Raw genomic sequence first — 20,399 nt, 5'->3', positions numbered from 1 at the left:
AGCGCGGGGCCTCGCCCCACGGCGGCGGGCTCGCCGTCCTCCCCCGTGCATCCTGGCCCTCCGGCGCGCAACACGCGCGTCCGCACAGGGCAGCAGCGCGTTGCCTAGACGCCGGCTCCCCGGCAGCGTCCCCTCACCTGACTCGCGGGGCCCTTCTGGAGGCTGCCATTCGGCGGTGACGTGCGCCGGCCTACGTCAGGGCCGCACGGACCAGCTGATCGCCGCGAAAGGCAGGAAGGGCCGGCGTGCGTGCCGGAACGGCCACGCCCACACGCGGCGTGCCTGCGCGGGCCACGCCCCCTTGGCCACGCCCCGCGCCGGCAGCCTGAGGCCACGCCCCCTCGAAGGCAGCCTCGGAGGACACCGTTTCTTCCTGGTGCGCGACGCGACTCCTCTGAGCGCTTTAGGTCCGGATGCTCTGCCGCCGCCGGTCGTCCTCTCTGTTCAGTCCCCAGACCGGGAAGAGCAGGGCTTCGCCGGCGGATGGGACTGTGGCGCCTCCCAGGGACGTTCCGGCCTCCGAGACGGCTGGGAAGAGGAGGCCTGCGAAGGGGAGGCGCTGCCGGCCCTGGACAGAGACCTCGAGGCTTTGCCGCAGGCTTTCACTCACTAAGGCTTTAGAGATGTGCCCCGCCCTCAGAATCCAGCTGCTCATTCCGCTTGGGTAGCTGATAGACCCCGCGGAGTGAGCGCGTGCACATGGAGCCCCAGGTCAGTCCAGCGAAAACAAAACCAAGACGTGCTGCGCCACTCTGTCGTCTCTAGCGACGGCTACTCCGTTCTTGAAGGGCAGACATCTGGGCGTCACCTGCCTCCTCTCTTTTTCACCCCATATCTGGGCTGCCAGAAAACGCTATGGGCCCTGTCTTCCAACTGGACCCCTAATGTGACCGCTTCTGGCCACCGGCACCAGTCACGCACCTGCTGTGCGTTATTACCACCTCCTCCTTACTTCACCGCCTAGGTCTGTCACATGCGTGTGGAAACCCAGCAGCCAGACCAGTCCTTCGAAAGTGACATCAGATCACGGCTCGACGCTGTCAGACCTTCCCCATGTCACTCATGAAAGGTCTTGATGTGGCCCTAATCGCACTTGGTGTCCCTCCACTTTGCTGCCCTTGAAAATGCTGGACAAGTTCGAGCTCCATGGCCTTGGACCCGCTGTTCCCCAAATATCAGACTCCCTTTCTTATTTTCCTGCAAGTATTACCTTCTCAATGAGACCTGTCCTGATAGCTATTTAAAATTGTGAGCCCTCTCTATCATATTCAATCCCCCTTACCTTCCTCTTTTTCTATAACACCTACCATCTTTACACACACACACACACACACACACACACACACGATAACCAGCAATGCAGGGATTGTTCAATGATAAATAATATCTGACATTTAGGCCTGGCGTGGTGGTGCACGCCTTTAATCCCAGCACTCGGGAGGCTGAGGCAGGAGGATCTTTGTGAGTTCAAGGCCAGCCTGGGCTACAAAGTGAGCTCAAAGCCAGCCTGAACTGCATAGTGGGACCCTGTCTCAAAAGGACACCCCCGCAAAAAAATTTCTGACATTTAGTAATTCTTCATACTTTTTTCTGCAGGAATGAATGTCCCCAGAACATGCACTCCTCAAGAGCATGGACAGAGGCTTTCTTGCTCATTAGGTGCCTGGTTCTTGGAATAACACTTGGCACTAAATGAAGTTAAAAGGTGATCTGTACCTCCTTCTGTGCTGACCCTGGTGAAGGCCTAATATACATGTGTCAAACAGGTTCTGCAGCTGGGCATGGTAGCACACAACTGTAATACCAACACTCTAGGAGGTTGAGGTAGGAGGATTGCAAGTTCAAGTCCAACCTGTGCAACTTAGCAACTTAGAGAGAGCCTGCCTCATTAAAAACAGGGCTGAGGATGCAGCTCACTGCAAAAGCCCTGGGTTCGGTCCCCAGTATCACCAGAAAAACAAATAAGTTCTGCTTCCTGCAAGAACTTCAACTTCTAGTTGGTATCCAATAAGCACTTAGACAAGGAAGAACAAAAGATGTGGCGAAGCAGAATGTCTGTTCCATTTCCCCAGCGTTTGTTGAGCCAAAAAACAGAGACTGAATAAAATGACTGGCTCCAGCCCCACATCTAAAAGATGGTGAAAAAGATCAAGTGGTAAAAGAAAAAACTTAAAATGCCAGAAAGAGATAAGTGGGACCTCAAAGGGACAAGTATTTCATAATCGCATTGCTGAGGAAGAAAGTTGGCTCAAAATTTATGGCACTGGCTTTACAAGAGAAAGAGAGAAGTACTTGGTGTTCCCTGAATGAGACTGGTTTGCAGGATAACAAAGACTGCTTCCTGCCCTTGTAGGTCTTCAGATAGAGTCCTAGGGAGACGCTAAACTGAATGTATCATGAGGAAAAGAGAACACATGAGTTAAGTCCAGTTCTTCTCTTGACTCTGCAGACCTCATATCTTGGAAGAAGTGGGACAGTCACCGAGTGACATTTGCTAAGTGCTATGTGTCTAGCCCACAATATCCCAATGAGCAGAGGACTATTGTCCTCATTTGAGTGAGGAGACAGAGGTTAGTAGAGGTCAGATCCTTTGGCAGAAGTCCTCAGGCTCATAAGTGGTGCTACTACAGTACACACTCCAGCAGCAGGATAGATTCCTATCCCCATATACTGCAGTTTACCTAGATGGTATAGGTACAAGATTCTCAGGATGGCCTCATCCAGGCTTAACCTACACAATGGGAAAAGGGGAGCCGCTGGTGTCAGCATTCAAACTCAGACCAGATGGGTCTTTGAAGTAAACAGAAACATTAAATGCATGAAAACCTGGTAGGTTGAGTTGTGTCCCCCAAAAGCTCATACATTATGTCCTGACTCCTGGTATCTCAGACTCTGTTCTTAATTGCACATATAATTAATTAAAATGAGATCCTATTGGAGCAGGGTAAGTGTTAACTCCCATATGACTGGTGTCTTTACGAGAAAAACAAAAAAGGAAATTTGCACTCACCATGCACACATGAACAAGAAGGCAGAGATTAGATGACAGTCGATCTACAAACCAAGAACACAAAGATGGCCACCAGAACACCAGAAGGTAGAAAGAGGCAGGGAACAGATCCTCTCTCACGGCCCTCAGCATGCCATGTGGGAAAAACCCAAAAGCAGTAGGAGACCCAACAGGAGGAGGGAGACAGGCCTCACAACATTACTGGAGTCCTGGATCCTGCTGCGCCTTCAGCCAGACTTCTCGCTGGACTTTGTTTCAGATGTCAGCCAAAAAAATGTCCTTTTGTGGTTCAGTCAGTTTGACATGGGTTTTCTGTCACTTGCAATCAAAAGACTCCTCAATGAATAATTTAAATAATCATCTGTACAGGAGAATTTATGCACAAGTAATTATAATTCTATAAATGTAATCCTGAATAACAAATGGGAAAGGATATTGTAAAGCAATATGATAGCTCATTTTTAGAATACTGTAGGTACACATTTAGAGATGTACTGATATACATATAAATACTTTTTTAAAAATAAAAGGAAAGTGATTTATAAAATCTTAGCACGGCTTATCTTGAGGTGGCAGAGCCAGGTATGGTGGTGCATGCCTGTAATCCCAGCACTCGGGAGGCTGAGGCAGGAGGATCATTGGGAGTTCAAGACCAGCCTAGGCTACAAAGTGAGCTCAAGGCCAGCCTGAACTGCCCGGCAAGACCCTGTCTCAAAAAAAAAAAAAAAAAAAGGTGGCAGAATGAGCTATATCCCCAGCTCAAAACAAAAACAAAATAATTTTACTGTGGTGCTGAAGATTAAACCCAGAAGACGGTTGTTTATAAAAACAAAATAAAAGTACTGTTCATTTCTCTGAGCTTTCTCTTTGGAAGGCAGAGAGAGTAACCCTGCTGTACCCCACACAATCTTGGTCCTCCAGGATTCAACTTGATAACTGGTTGATGACCTGACCGTTTACTGGGATGGGAAACATCAACCCTTCAACAAACTCCTGCGTGAGAGGACTGAAAAAGAAGAAATTTGTGTAGGAGATCAAACACAATTACAGCTTCAGAGGAGAGTTTTAACCTTTTCAAGGATTTCAGTTCATTCTAATAAAATTGATAGTTATAGGAACAGCGATGAGTGAGGCTCTCGTAAATTGTTATAATATGGCTTTATTTTTTCATAAAGCTAAATAAAAGATAGGCTTGTGGTTACACCCTAGAGAGGAATGGAAGAAGAAAGCCAACTTTCAGGATTGTAGAGTCTGCCAGAACAATGTACTGTAAATTAGGGGTGGGATAATGCTTTTGGCTCAGTTCAAAATCTACTCACCCTTTGTATTCAATGAAAACTGAGCTCAGTCGTTTGGATATCTGAGTTCCATTGGCTCTTGGCAAGTTCAGTCCTGTGGTTCAAATAAAAAATACATTTTTTTCAACCTTGAAGAGGCCCATGGGGTTTCTTGAACATCAAATCATGCTTGCACAAACAGCATGTTGATGAGCTAAGTGTAACTGAATCACAAACATACAGAGCTAAGTGTTTTCTGGAACATGCAGACCCTCCCATACTGCGGGGGTGGGGGAGCTCCGGGAAGCGTTTGTTACGCCTGTTTCTTCCTTTAGAGAGTATCCCCTTTTACCATATTTTATCCCCTCCTCAAGGAGCCTTTGGAGGACATTTGCAAAATGTGGGAAAGGGAAGAGTCTGTATCCAGCTGTTCAAGATGCTGACCTCTTTAATCCCTTCCTACTTATGTTTTAAACCAGGCTTTGGATAGAGTTAGCATGGCTTAGAGGTCAAGGTCAAGAGCAAAGTTCTGGCCCTGGTTCTACCATTAAATAGGCAGATCAAGTCCTACACAGAGGACTTGAAGTCGGAAAGCTGGCAGCTTTGTCCTTGGTGGTCCTCACTGTACTATTTTGTAACAGCTTTATGGGAAAATAATTCCGTTATTCCCATACAATACCGATACGGGAAAATAGAAACTCCCAGCCTGAACAATATCTAACTATTTAGAGAATGTGAGTTCGTGTTCTCTAAAATCGAAGAATAAATTTTAGGAACAACGGAGGTTAAGAGCAGAATATATTTATTGAGGGAAAGGAAGCTTCTGTCCAAGAGAGGGAGAGAAGGGGGCCCGAGTGTGTTGCCAAGGACCTTGCCCTTCCCAGGGACTTTATAGAGCAAAACCCCGAGGTGAGGCGGGTCCAAGATAGGGGGAAAATGGGAAATTACAAGGTGGGCATGAGGTGGGACAAAACTATGGTCAGCCAATAAGAGTACAAGCATAATTGCTCAGGTAAAATTGATTAAATTGGGATACAATGGGGAAGCGAGTCACATGGCAAGCGTGACCGGGGCTTTTCCTGTAGAGGGTTGGGCTACTGACTTTTCCCGGCTTTTTGAAGGTGATTGCTACCTATTTAGAATATCAATTCCTGATGCCCATACCTAGGGAGGGTTGTGGGTACATTTGTTTAGTCCTTTGTCTTGAGGTCTGGCCTTCAGCAAATACACCTCCATTTGCCAGGTATCTTGTCTTTCATGTCGGCTCCTTCGAGGGCCTGGCCCTGTCTGACTGCCTATAATATTTCTGTCTAACTCAGCTGCCTACAACAATACGATTGTAATACATACAAATACCCGCTTTCCAATGGGCAACTGGATGATTTTTAGTATATTCAGAACACTATGCAACCATCACCACAATTTTAGAAAATGTTTTCACCCTAGAGAAAAACCCGTACCCTTTACGTCACTTTCTTTTTCTCTCCATCTTCCATACCCCAGACAAACGCTAACCTACTTTTTGTCTCTTACACTTGCCTTTTCTGGGCCTTTCATATAAATGGTATCATATAAAAATGGGTGGGTTTTTTGGACGGGCCTCTCTCACCTAGCGTTTGCAGAGTTGACCTATGTTGTAGCATGTATTAGTACTTGATCCTGTTTTATGATAAATAATATTCCATACAATATAGCATTATCCTTTTGTTATAGGCAGCTGAGTTAGATAGAAATATTATTGACAGTCAGACAGGGACAGGCCCTCGAAGGAGCCAATGTGGAAGACAAGATACCTTACAAATGGAGAGGTGGTACTTGCTTTGGGCCAGATTTCAAGACTAAAGATTTTTTTTGGTGTGTGGGGAGTATTTTCTGGTACCAGGAATCAAACTCTCGACGTCGCGCTTGCCAGGAAAGCGCTGTGCTGCTGAGCTAAATCCCCAGCCCCTAAGACTAACGATTAAACAAACACACCCTCTTACCTCCCAAGGGATGGACCTCAGGGACTGACCTTCTAAATAGGCAATCACCTTGAGGAGTCCCTGACCCAACCCCTTACAGGAAAAGCCCTGTTCTGTATTCATGCCCGCTTGCTACATGACTCACTTCCCCATTTGATCCCAATTTAATCAATTTTACCTGAGCAATTCTTACTGGCTGACCATAGTTTTATCCATTTTTCGCTTCCCTTGGACCCACCTCACCTCACTGTTTTGCTCTATAAAAGTCCCTAGAAAAGACAGAGTCTTAAGTAACCCACTCAGGCCCCCCTTCTGTCCCTCTCTTGGACAAAAGCTTTCTTTCCCTCAATAAATATATTCTGCTCTTAACCTCCGTTGTTCCTAAAATTCATTCTTCGATTTTAGAGAACACAAACTCCTCCCAGGTATCATTCAGGTTGGGAGTTTCTATTTTCCTGTATCACTCTTATCAGTCCATGCACATTTAAAATGTTTTTACTTTGTGGATACTGTGAAGAACACTGGTGTGAACGTTTGTATATAAGTTTTGATGCAGAATATGTTTTCATTTATATTAAGTAGATGCCTAGGAGCACATATGCTGAGTCACATGGTAACTCTGTATTTACCCTTTCGAGGAACTGCTGTACTGTGTCCAAAGTAACTAAGCTATTTCACGGTCTCACAAGCACTATGTGGGGGTTTCAGTTTCTTCACAGCCTCACCAGCACTTGCTATTACCTTTTCTATCCTAGTGGGTGTGAGGTTGTGTCTTACTATTATGTTGATGTGCATTTCTCCAATGCTAATGTTGAGTATCTTTGCTTGTGCTTATTAGTCATTTGTGTTTTTTATAGGAAAATAGGTCTATTCAGATGCTTTTCCCATTTTAAAATCCAGGCTGATTATCGTTACTATTATTTATTTGGTTGTAAGATTCTTTGTAGATTCTAGATTAAAATCTCCTATCGGAAATATGATTTGCAAATAATTTCCTCCCGTTTTTATTCTAACGAGGTAGCATCAATTTAAAAAGAAAACTTCTCAATTTAAAAAACTCATATCGTCAGCTTCCTTTGGAAAACAAATGATTTGGCAACAGTGGACCTTCCTTCCAAACAGCATGAAGCAACACGCACAGAATAGAAACTGCCCACGCCCCGCCCCCACCTGCCGACCCACTCCTGACAAGGGACAGAAAGCCCCCCAGGTAAGGAGGAGGCTCTTGTAACTTACCTACCAGACTCCTGAGGACACTGATTTGTGGCTCCTCTTAGAGAATCTGACAAAGCATGGCCTGCATTTCAACTCCACTGAAACTGCCCTTAGAATTGAAGTAACTATTTCTCTCCAAGTTGTTGTCACCCTTGGCATTTAAGCATAGAATTCCCCCAGAGTTCGCACCATCTAGCAAGTCCTCCACTCTTATTTTGCAGTTTGGATTTTGCAAGGCTTGGGACAAGTCACTGAGACTTGGCAAACCACCTCCCCCCACGAGATTTTGGCAGCCCTGTTCATACTGATGTCATGAGTGTCGCTTGCCATAAGACATCCTCCTTATTAACGCAAAACAGCCAAACAAACAAATGTAGCCAACGAACAGCCTAACAGACTGCCTGAGCTTCAAAACACTGCATAAAAATACCCGGGAAAACAGTTTAGTGCTTAGGACCACATCCAAGAAGCAAAATCGCTATTTCTTACTGTTAACTATCATGTTCCCTGATCCTACTTTGCCACTAAAAGCAGTCTCCTCTCAGAATATAATGAGTACCCCCTAAAAAAATAATAAGCTAACCTAGTTATATAACATTCTTTTCCCCTTACCTCAGTAACCTTTAATTTCTTATTCACAGGGCCAGGGATATAGCTCGGCGGCATAAGCACCTGTTTGGCAAGTGCAAGGTCCTGAGTTCGATTCTCGGTACCAAAAAAATAGGAATTTAAAAAAAAACTTTTTATTCGTCTACCACTTCACTTAAATATTATTTTTTAGTATTCCCTTATAAAACAGCTTTATTCAATATAGTTAAAAAAAACTTTTTATTCGTCTACCACTTCACTTAAATATTATTTTTTAGTATTCCCTTATAAAACAGCTTTATTCAATATAGTTTACATATCCTAAAATTCACCAATTTGAAGTATCCAGCTCAGTGGATTTTGGTATATTCACTGAATTACACAGCCATCATCACAGTCAATTTTAGGACATTTTCATCCCCTCCTGCCAAGAAACTTACCATATCCTTTAGCATAATTCCTCATTTCCCCCATCCTCCCTAGTATTAGCAACCAGTAATCTGCTTTCTGTCTCTCTGAGCGTTTCATAAAAATAAAATCATACAATATAAGGCCCTCTGTGATGGGCTTCTTTCATTTAGCCTGGTATTCTCAGGATTTTTTGTTTGTTTGTTTGTTTTTTGTTTTTTGTTTTCCAGTACAGAGGATCGAACTCATGACCTTGCACTTGCCGGGCAGGCGCTGTGCCACTGAGCTAAATCCCCAGCCCCCTATTCTCAGGATCTATGATGTAGCATGTATCAGAACTTCATTGCTTTTGTTATAGAACAATCCATTTAAAAAGATACAGCACATTTTATTTATCCATTCAAGAGGACCTATGAGCTGTTTCCATTTTTAGTAAGTATGAATACTACTGGTATAAACATTTTATACACATATGAGTTTACTTCCCTTGGATATAAACCAAGAAGTGAAATTGCGGAGTCATATAGTAACACTGTGCTTCATATTTAGAAGAAATATTAACACACTCTTCAGAGTGCCTGCACCATTTTTCACTTCCAATAGCAATAAATAAACGTACTGATTCCTCTTTACCTTTGCCTGTTCTTACTATTCTCTGTTAATATACTTGTCACCCTTCCTTTACCGGCTCTCCTTAGATTTCATACGAAGTTCCTAACACTTTTTGTGATCTGGGAAGTGTGGTGGTGAGACAGCAGATAGGGCATGGCTTAGACTGGCTGGGAAGAGAAGCACGGCGGGATCCCAGGATCTACACAGCATGGCCTCTCAGGACCCCGTATGCACCCACTATCGTGCCTCTTCGTGGGCACCCGGCCTGTGTCTCCCAGCCCCAGGGTGTACTTTCACTTCTGCTTTTAAATTTCCTGTCTTTTGTTTGGCCCAAGTTCACTCTGCAGAGCCAATTTCTCCCTTACTCTCCACCCCTAGCTTTTTAAATAAGCTTTGGCTGCATTTTTAGCTTGTCCTGTTCAATTTAAGACAGCACAGGTTAGCCTGTCTTGTTCAGTTGGAGCCAAGAAGGCCCTGGAGCTCAGGTACCAGGAAACTAAGGTAAGGCACATGTTGAGTGCATTTTTTGTTGTTGTTTCTCTCCATGGAGACTTTTTTCTTCTTCTTCTTCTTCCCCTCACACTGCGCCCAACTCCGGGAATCTGAGATGCTCTTCACACGGCACTAGAGAGAGGCCTCCTGGCCCTGCCGTGGTTGATGGGGGAAGGAACGTAGGCTTTCAATTTTCTTTCTAGCACTTTGTACTCATTCCATGAGTACGCGTTGTTGTCCACACATTTGCTGCCCTTTTTGGAAATTACCCCGGTCCTCACTTACTCTAGTTTGTAAATGGCATTTCTCTCTCGGGGTTGGGTTTTGGTCCAGAGTGCCACCATATTGCCTTGCCACACGGCCACTCACCATGTTGCCTTGCCACGTGGCCAGCCATCATCTTGTCCTGTTACGGGCCTTGTCACTGGCTCCCATCTTTTTTCATTTTTCTTTCTTTTTTTTTTTAAGTAACTGGTCTTAGAAGCCAAGCCTCTGGTTTTAGACAATGCAGGCTTGTGGAGAACAAGGAAGAGGAACCTCTTTCTTCCCACGTGGGAGAGAACAGTGTGCGTGGATAGTTTAAGAACTCTCACCGCCTGGGACAGGGCGAAATGGGGCAGCAGGAGAGCACGCGAGCAGCACCAGCGGTAGTGGAGGCCTGTTCCCAGCAGGGCACGATCATCTTACCAGGGCGCCGGGTGGGCTCAGACAAACAATAAACTGCGTGCTTTAAAAACCTCTAAGGCTTTTGGCTGCCCTGGGCACAGGGCAAGCTGAACAGCCCCGCTGGGGGTAGAGGGGCGACCTAGGTGGTCACGTCAGTGGCACCCACCCCAAATGGCAGGCCTCAGTGGCACTGAGTGGAGACGAAAACGAGGCCCCACGGGGTTGGAGCCAGCCGGAACAGCGAGTACATGGTGCCGAGTCCCTTGGCGGTGTGGAGAGCCGGCCAGGCCGCCCAGGTGTGCACGCCTTCGGGTCTATGTGTGGAGCCCCTGCCCGGTGCTTACAGCCCTCGGCTTCTGCATTTCCATGGTAATGAGCAGTGCCAGAGGCACAGCCCCACAGAGGCAGGGGGCCAGACCAGGGCGTGCCGGGGCCTGAGTCCACAGGGCTAAGCGTGGGTGGGCCGAAGCTGTTTGGCCTGCCTGGAGGCCAAAGGCCCGAAGGTCCCCTCTGACTTGTCGGACCCACACTGAGCCAAGAGTGCCAGGCACGACAGCAGCACTGGAGCAGGGAGCAACAAGGCCTTCTCTGAGCTGTGCAGCTGACTTTTCTGGGAATCCCCTCACGTGCCCTTCTGCCCTTCTCGGGCCACTGGTGCTGGCACAGCAAGAGATGCTAGAGCTGGCCGTGCACGTAGGCCACAACGGCACACGCCTGCCTGTCCAAGAGCCCACCCGAGGCTACTGACTTGTGGCCTACATTTCTTCCCTGTTTAAATGCAGAGGAGCTAAAGACCTCTGCCTGATGGCCTGCGCAGAGCAGTGTTCAACAGCGTTTAAAAGGGAACTGAAGTGACTGTGAGTGTACAAAAGCAAGCCATCCCCGTTCCTGACCCTTTTTCTACTGGAGTAAACGCAAGAGATGTTTTCCCCATATGGTCTCACTCTGTGAGAGCCATTTCAGTGGCTCAGCTGGGTTGCTTGGGAAAGTTCCACCCTTACTTTATGGGAGTTAAAGAAACTAAACTAAAGGAAGCAAGGCCAGCAGTGGATTTAACCCTCTTCTTCCTCATGAGTTAATGGGTCTCACTATAGCGACAAAAGCCTTCTTTTGTTGCTTTTGGTTCTTGATGCCAGCATCAGCCTAAGGTTTGGACAGAGATGTCCCTCTAGTTTCTGTTAGGATCTCATAGGAGACATCTTATGAAACACTTTGGTCTCTTCTCTTTCTACACAGAATGCTTTTTTGTGGGGGAGGGAATCAGGGTCTCGATATGCAGCCAAGGCTGACCTAGAACTCATAGCAATCCTCCTGCCTCAGCCTGCCAAGTGCAGGGAGTACAGGCTTGTGCCACCGCACCTGGCTGTATGCCATTTTAAGTAGCCAAGACTTGGCTGTCTCCTGTCTATGGGCCCCAAGCCAAGCAAATGGGAAACCTCGTGGATCTCATCACCACACAGATTCCACTGACTTCACCGCAAGGCCGTACCCTTGATGTATGGGAAAAGTCTGATCCTGACAACTTAAAACAGAAAAATCTTATCTGTTTGGCTGTGGTTTAGGCCCAGTATGAACTAGGAGGTGGCAAAGGATGGGGATGGGATGGTGTTCTAAACCCTGAGACTGTTCTCCAGTTACAGCATCTCTGCTTATGACAGAAGAAGTGGAATTAAGCCCCTTATGTAGAGTCTTTTGTAACTCTTTATCACAGGAAATGCTCAAAAACTAGGAAGACCCAGGCCTGGAACCCTCACTTATCTCACAGCAGGGGTGTGGGTCTTTCTGATCTGTTCGATGATGCTGGGAGGTCTCGTCCAACTCCTCCTGATAGCTCCAGACCAATAAGTCAGGCCCCTTTTACAGTTATAAGCGCCTGACAGTGCAAAGCAGGGAGACAAGGAATCCTGCAGAAGGCTAAAAACTATGCAAGTGGCTCAGGGATATGCAGTAGCTCAGTGGCACAGCACCTGCCTTGAAAGCTCAAGGTCCTGAGTTGAATTCCCAGTACCAAACAAAACAAAACAAAACAAAACAAAAACAAAACAAAACAAAAAACTATGCAAATGATTAATGTGCTTTAAAAAAGCAAAGAAACCCCCCTGTAAAGGTTATTCCTCCTTCAACACAACCAAACTGGGACTGTAATACTACTGGGGCACTAAGAATGATGTCTGATTTGCTAGCTGCTTTTACCAGGGAGATAAAGAAGTGTGTTGGGTGGTTCATAACTATACTAATCAAGAGCATGGGGGCAGAAGAGGACCTTTCCCTCAGGGATGAGGCTGTTATTCCAATCTGTCCTCCAGTGGCAGAGCCATATACAGTTCTCTCCCAAATTCCAGGGGACACTAATTGGTTCTCAGCCTTACATTTATAAGACACATTTCCCTTCATCCCCTTACATCTAGACTCTCAATTTCTGTTTGCCTTTGAATGATGTAATATTCTAGTTTACAGCCCCAGATATTCAACATAAGATGCAACAACTTTAGATGGGCCTACAGATACCCATGGCCCAATTACTGGACATGGCCCTCTCTGTGTTCAACAACCAGGGCCCAGAGGATGGACAAAAACAGGCTAAGATTATAGATATCACAATTGGTAATGCTTTATACTGATCCTGGTTGTCTGGAGATAAACCCAGGGACAACCAATGTTCCTATTTCAAGTGCAGAAAGACTGGATACTGAGCACAAGACTACACCAAGCCACTGCCTGGGCCCTGAGGCCCTGCTCTTACTAGGGAAATAAAGAAGTGTGTTGAGCCGTTCATAACTATACTAATCGAGAGTGATTAGTTCTCTGAGGAACTGAGGTGTGGCTCACTGATGGAAGTAGCTTTGTCCAAAAAGGCAGGTTATGCAGTTATCAGCTCACAACAGGTTGCTGAGGCTCAACCTCTCCCTCTAGGAACCTCTGTTCAAAAAGCAGAATGAATAGCTCTTACTTGGCCACTGATATTAGGAAAAGCACAAAATTAAACATCTACATTGACTCCAAATATGCCTTTCTGGTGTTACACACCCATGCAGCAATCCAGAAGAATGCAGAAAGAAAGAGGCTTATTGACCAGTAAGCAATCAGCTAAAAAGAACAGGCAGGAAATTCTACAGCTCCTAGAGATAGTCCATTTTCCCAAGCAGTTTACAGTCATGCACTGGAAAGCGAACCAGAGAGACATATCTGAAGTCTCCTTGGAAAATCAATAGGCGCAGCCCCCCAGGGAGTAGGAGAACACACCATCCCTAGTAGGTAGACTCTATAGCCCCTTCCAGCTCAAAGGAGCTATGGAAGACAGAGTCCTCTACTCCCTCAGCAGCCCATAAAGAATGATGGAATTTGTCTGTGAGGGAGAAATGAGATAGCAGATAGGGCGTGGCTTAGACTGGCTGGGAAGAAAGGCATGGCGGGTCCCAGGATCTACACGCCATGGCCTCTCAGGACCATGTATGTAACAAGTTCTCACCAGTTCCCATGAGGTGTGGGTGGCATAAAAGGACTCAGACCCCATGAAGAGCCCATGATCGTGCCTCTTCTTGGATGCCCGCCCTGTGTCTCCCAGCCCCAGGGTGTACTTTTATTTCTGCTTTTAACTTTTCCTCTCTTTTGTTTGGCCCAAGTTCACTCTGCAGAGAGTTTCTCCCTCACTCTCCACCTCCTCGCTTTTCAAATAAACTTTGGCCCCATTTTTTAGCTTCTCTTGTTCAATTCTTTGTTCGAAACAAGAAGGATTTGGAACTAAGAAGCAAGCACCCCAAAAACCTGGTAACATTTAATTGGCGAGCCATTTCTAAAAGGAGCTGCCTGACAACAGTGACATTTACTTTTAGAGGGAAGCCTTACTTTTCCTCTTCTTCTAGGGAATCCACTGGAAAATATCATACTTCAAAGGATCCTTCACTCTCTTAAATCAGATTTGTTTTCAGAGTGCAATTTCAACCTGAATCTCTAAGTGCTTAGTCTGGATATTTTATTTTATTTTTTGTTTTATTTTGAAAAAATTTTTGAAGAGAATTTTAAAACAACAATAAAAATGATACAGAATTTTGAAACAAGATGATAGGAAATTAACAATGGTTATTATATTGCATATTGTTACCTTCAAAGTAGTTGAAGATTACCAGATATAGGCATGCTAAATTCATCAAACAATATAAGCATGAACTGTTCCTTTCAGTAGACTAATAGAAATCCATAGTACAATTATCTTAGCTATCTTATGTGTATATATTTCCCTTCCTTCTCTTTTCCTTTCTCTCCCATCATTAGATACAAACAAAATATTCCAATTAAATCCTATAAATTAAAGCCATAGACATGGGATTTGGGGAATAGAAGGAATCCTAAAGATGCCTTCACCAGTGACTTCATTTCAAAGCTAAGGAGGCTCAAACCAAACCAAGATACTCAGGTGTATAAGCCCACACTGCTGTTTATCACAGAATAAGACTGAAACCTGAGTGTTCTTATCAGTTCACCCTGAACTCTCCCAGCCAGCTGGGCTTTGCAAACACTAGGGCACTAAAAATATCAAAAGAAAGCACTGCATCCATAAACGCAACAAGCACAGTGTAGAATTAGGTGATTCTGGATATCTGTGGGCTGATTTGGGCTCATAGAAATGAATTTAACTTGCCCTACATGGTACTTTAAGATATTGTTAAGTAGTCACTGCTGTGATTTGGATGTGACTTGTCCCACAAAGATTTGTGTTGGAAGTATGTTTCCCTGAGTGGCAATGTTGACAGGGTGTGGGACCTTTCAGAGGCAGAGCCTAGTAGGAGTTCCTAAGTCACTGGGACCCTGCCTTGGAAGGAATTAAGGTAGTTCTCATAGTACTCTAAGTTCTCCTAGGACTCTAAAGTCTCCTAGGACCCATGATTCTGCTTCAATTTTGCAGTGGATCAGCAAGACTTCAATAATACAACCCAGTGCTCACCCAGTAGGCCTTATTCATCATCCGACCTGCCTGATTCCTGAAAGTAATTGACGCTGGGACCCTCAGTGCAGGTAATTGGAACATGTGTGTGGTGTTTGTGCATTTGCCTCCTGCAGAAGTCTCCTCACCCTACATGGCCCAGGTGAAGGGAAAGACAGCACAGATACCGGTGGATAACTGAGATCTTTGCAGGCTTATAGGGCTTATCAGGAAAGCAGCAGAGTGAGCAGGAGGCCTGGGAGCCGCTGCGGGGCCTGCTTTGGGCTATATTCACAAAACAAGGAGCAGATGCAACAAGAACCCTGAAGATTTCTAAGAAAAATGACGATAGCGTGTTCCACACATCCCCTCAATGGAAGGCCTGGAAACAACACACATTCCTCCAGTAGAGTCGCTTAACCTTACTTGTTTCCACAAAGTGTCTTCTACTTCACCCTGCTGTTCTAGCCCGTTACTTCTTGGTGACCTGGGACAAGGTAACCTCTAGGCCCTCGTGGACCCCAGACTAACTGATCCTGGAGAGCAAAACACTACAAAGCCAAGCTGTCTGTGGGCTGGTTCCCCGCACTCACGTGATGAGGGTGAAAAGCATACTGCCCGTTTTTTGTTTTTTCTTAGTTCTTAGAGGTGACCAAAGCTCAGCCTACAGTGGGGTCACAGACACTGGAGGAATTTTCCCACATCCCAAGCACTTAACACCAGAAAGTCCGTTCTGCTCCTGTTAGCTGTGAGATCTTTGGCAACCTACATTTCCTCTTAAAGCTGCATCTATAAAGCAGGCAAGAGACTCCTGACCCAGATGCTATTCTAAAGACTAAGCAGGAGAACAGGAAAAGTGCTTTGCACTGTCTGCAGCACAGAAAGAACTCTGTTCCCACAATGTATTGTTTAAAATCTGATATCTACACATCTTCATAAAAGCACAGACTGTCAAGATTGGAGAAGTCATTGGAGACCCTATAGTTCACCAAACTTATGAGAAAAGCAGGTTCCTCCCCTGTAAAATGAGGTGATGGCCTCAAGCTGCAGCGTGTGGTCTCATCAGTCTAGGGCTTTGTCAATGCCTTTATTGTGTGAAGCAAGGCACACCTGCAGCACCAGCACGGATTTGCCCGTGGGGTAGGCCTTGCTGTTATGCTAAACAGTCCCCTTCCCTGCAGTTGCGGCCCACTACTTAACAGTCAGCACTTAAGAGGCCCCTGGGTGAAGCTCAGAGACAAATGAGCTTGGAACACATGTGGGAGCACAGGATTTACATCCTTTCTCTCTTTGCCAGAGTCGCAGGCGTGTAAGGAGAGGGATGGACAGCTCCGAGGTTGGAGTTCAGCGCAGCTGTGAAAACAGGCTGTCCCCGCAGCTTCGCCCAGCTCTTTGGCACAAAGAGGCCTTCCAGCAGCTTTGAGCAAAGGAAGCGCGACTCTGAAATGCAGAAAGCAAAGCTAAAAGCTGCTCTTGTATGACCTCATAGCCAACCAAGTCTTCCTTCCTTTCTTTGAAGTTGGGTGAGATTGGAGTCATGTGGGCTTAAGGGGGGAAATAAAATCTCTAAAGAAGATTTTGTTGTGCACCACGATCTCCACCTCACAGGGCCTGCTGACTGCAAGCAGACTTAAAACACAGAAACAGCCAAAGGGTCTGCTGACAGATGAATGGAAAAAGAAATTGTGGTCATATTTACATGCATAATGTAGTATTCTCCCATCTTTTAAAAGGAGATTTACTGTTTACAGCAGTAGAGAAGAACTTGGAAGGTATTATACATGTCACTATGTATATCAAAACAACTTGTTGTGCGTACTTTAAAAATACACAATTACATAAAAGTCCGAGCAGGATTTCACAATCTAAAACTTTATATTAGTCTGCTTTCCATTATTATAACAAAATACCTGAGGCAGGCTCCTTATGAAACACAGAGGTCTATTTTGACTCACTCTTCTAGAGGTTCAAATTCAAGATTGGGTGGCACCAGGGGTTTGGACCCCTGGGGAGGGTGGCTCATCATGGCAAGAACACACGTCAGTGGGGAAGGTTAAACTCCGTCATTGGTAGGGAAATGGAGACACCTTGAGATGTTAAGTGGTGTAAATCAGAAACACAAGCTTAAAAATCCCATGGTTTCTCTTATATGAGAAACCCGGATTATAATGTACGAAACAAAAGACAGGCAACAGGAAAGAGAGGAAAAAGTTATTGTAATCAGTATAAAGAGTGTATAATTGTCCTATATATTCTATATGGTGTTTTTGACCTCTTAGTTTGGCGGTTAATCTTTATGTATAATAATTAACTTTATAAGGAAGATGTTGTAGTCAGGGTTTACAAGGGAATGGATTTAATACAGGACACATAATTATAGGATTATTTTATAATATTCACCCAAAAAGTCAAATGCAGAAAAGTGCAGGAGATCTGTCCATGTGCTAGAGACCCAAAGAATCCAACTAAGGGCCTGGATCCCACATCAATGTCCTGCATGAGTCAAGCTGGAGGCCTGGAGCCCACAACAATGTCTCATGCAAGTCTGTATCAAGGATCTGCACTGGGAAGGCCCAAAGGTCAACGGTGGAAGTCAGAAAGTCTACATCAGTGGGGTGAAGGACCTGTGCCAGCATGCTGAGGGATCTGCACTGGAGCCAAGAAGTGATGCTCAAAGTAAGGGCCAGAGCTCCCCCAAGAGAACTTCATCCATCCTCAGTGACAGCAAAGACTGGAGCTCCTCCAATGATAAGAACAGCCAAGTTCATATCAGGAAAGCCAGCATGACAAGCTTCTCCAGGAGAATCAATAGCACATGATCTTCCTCTCCAGTTCTCCTTTTATGCTGTTGGCAACAATCCTCAGGTGGGCCTTGCACCTCAGAACCACCAGGCTGATTCAGTTTCAGCTAGGTGTTACAAGTTTACAATTAGTTAGCACCCCACAGAAGGATTTATAAATAAATGAATACGATATTGGAAAAAAAATTTAAGGGGGTTACATAGAGGAAGGGGGAAAAAAGAATTGAGATGTTTTATAGACAGTGTACACGTACCAGTTCCCTGCAATGAATATAATCATTACGTACTGCAAACATGTACTAATAAAAATTTTAAAAATAAAACCACCCCCAACCCCAAAAAAAAAGAACACATGGCAGAGCAAGCAATCACATCCTGAGCCAGGAGGCAGATGGAAACAGAAAGAAACCAGGTTCCCACAGTCCCTGTAAAGCACACCCTGATGACCTAAGCACTTCCCATCAGGCATCACAACTTAAAGGTCTACACCCATCTCCTATTTCTGCCCCACTAGAGACCAAGTCTTTACACACGGACCTTTGGGAACATTCATCCAGACCATAGCAAGCCTTAAATACTATGCCAAGCAAGGCTCCATCCAACACTCCACCTAATCCGTGCACCTTCTCTAGGCCTCTCAAAGGCTCACCTCCGTTTGGGCCTCAGGACTTGTGCAACTCTTGTTGCCTCTGAATGAAGCCACATCATCACTTCTTCCCCAGTTGCCAGCACCTGGCTAATTTCTACTTATATTCAGGGTTCAAGTGCAATGTGTCCCATAAGAAAGCCCTCCCCACATTCTCAATCATGGTAAGTATTATATATCCCACCTTCCCATGGCTGGAGGCCCCTGATGCCAGGATCTACCCCAGTTCTTTTCTACATTGGCAGGGCCGAGCACAGTTCCCAGTACATAGCAGATGCTCAGTTTCATTTAATACAAGAGTCAATGTGTGGATAACATACACAGTGGACAATACTCAGGACTTTTTCCCAGGGAGCTCAAACTTTCCAAAAGTAGGTATGCAGAATTAGAGAAACAGTCAGCTCTTTGCAAAGCCTTGCTGCTCTAGAAAAATAATGAGTAGTACACATGAGAAAGACTGCATCAAGCAATTTTTTTTTTTTTTTTTTTTGGTTTTTCTCTGGTACCAGGAACCGAACTCACGACCTTGCGCTTGCCAGGCAGGTGCTTTGCCGCTGAGCTAAATCCCCAGCCCCACATCAAGCAATATTTAGTAAGCACATAATATAGTCTCGGCCCTGCACTCAGCAGCCCCATGGCAAAGCCAAAGGTGACTGAGCCCCTAATTGGCAGCAGAGACACTCGTGGATATTAAACTTGGAAGGCCGTACGTTCCAGCTTCAACCAAAGGTGGCTATACTTCAGCTAAAGGATCTGCTCCTCCCATCTCGCATGCCCAGTCTTTGTGTTACAGGGTAGAAAAGTAAAACTATTCCCCATAAAAATCACTTCTGAGCGGATCATTTCTATGGCAAATGTCTAGGTGCTATATAGTCTAAGAAAGTGGGTAGGATAGACACTTTTGACTTTGAGAACCTAAAAAAAAGACAACAGGACCAACACACCAATTCTAGATAACTTATGAATTCATTCAGATACTTAGGGAAATTAATTTTTAGTCCTACTAAGTGCCAAGACCTATTCTAGTCAGTATTGATACAGTAGAAATCAAAGTCAATGGAAATCTCTATCTATCATGGAAAAGACAAATAATAATAACAAAAAAACCCATAGTATGTGAGGTGGTGGAAAGCACCACCAAGAAATAAAAATGAAGTGAGGGGAAGCTGGGGTGCTAGAAGTGCGTGGGGAGCAATTTATGTAGGACTGTCAGACTCTTAGAGCTTAACAGTACAGGAGGTGAGGGAGCAGCGTGCTAAGCAGCGTGTCCTGCGGGCTTAGCAACATGAAATTTGCCAAAGTCCCTAAAAAGAAGAGTTGGCCAGTGTAGGATGTGCCAGCATCCCAGCACAGTGGCTAATGCCAGGACCCAGGATGGCCTGGGCAGCTCAAGTCTCCCACATCGCTGGGCTCCTATCAGCACCACCCAGGGATCCGAGGAACACACTTGGACGTTACAGATCCACAGAGGCCCACGACACCCCCAGGCAGAGCGGGGATCGGTGGGTGACACACATCATCACCAGCTGTCACAGGCCAGGCAAGGAGAGCGCTTTCTATTACACGTGCTCTGGGGTTACCAGACAGCTCCACACCACAGGCAAGACAGTGCTAAGAAGCCACAGAGGAGGAGACCCCCAGGCACGCCACACGTGTAACGGGGGTGCCGCAGCGCAGCAGCGGGGTGCTCAGGGAAGGTGTCCTGGCAGACAGTCTTCACCGCAGGAGCCAGCACAAAAGAGCCTGAGTGTGTTCTGGGCTTTAGGAAAAATCTCATCAAAACAGACAGAGCCTGCAACTGA

The 20,399-nt window shown here is 45.6% G+C and overlaps 1 protein-coding gene and 1 long non-coding RNA gene across 3 annotated transcripts in view; one reads left to right on the top strand and one right to left on the bottom strand.

Annotated features, from left to right (window-relative positions):
* The window catches only part of Xpnpep1 (X-prolyl aminopeptidase (aminopeptidase P) 1, soluble), a 64,575-nt gene extending 64,313 nt beyond the window's left edge, over positions 1-262 (bottom strand). For both annotated transcript variants that reach the window (XM_005403764.2, XM_013504119.1), the window contains exon 1: positions 138-262. In XM_005403764.2, coding sequence (XP_005403821.1) covers positions 138-169 — 32 coding nt within the window. In that variant the 5' untranslated portion in view covers positions 170-262. The remainder of the gene's footprint in view (positions 1-137) is intronic.
* A 9,129-nt stretch (positions 263-9,391) lies between these two features.
* On the top strand, positions 9,392-16,726 carry LOC102018834. The gene is made up of 3 exons (XR_263904.2): positions 9,392-9,572; positions 15,133-15,242; positions 16,448-16,726. It is a non-coding gene; the product is annotated as an uncharacterized LOC102018834 (long non-coding RNA).
* The last annotated feature ends 3,673 nt before the right edge of the window (positions 16,727-20,399 follow it).

This window comes from Chinchilla lanigera, unplaced genomic scaffold (assembly GCF_000276665.1).
Source record: "Chinchilla lanigera isolate Chin_1 unplaced genomic scaffold, ChiLan1.0 scaffold00084, whole genome shotgun sequence".
Classification (NCBI taxonomy): Eukaryota; Metazoa; Chordata; class Mammalia; order Rodentia; family Chinchillidae; genus Chinchilla; species Chinchilla lanigera.
Note: the sequence above shows the minus strand (reverse complement) of the source record. Positions and strands in the feature narration are given on the sequence as shown.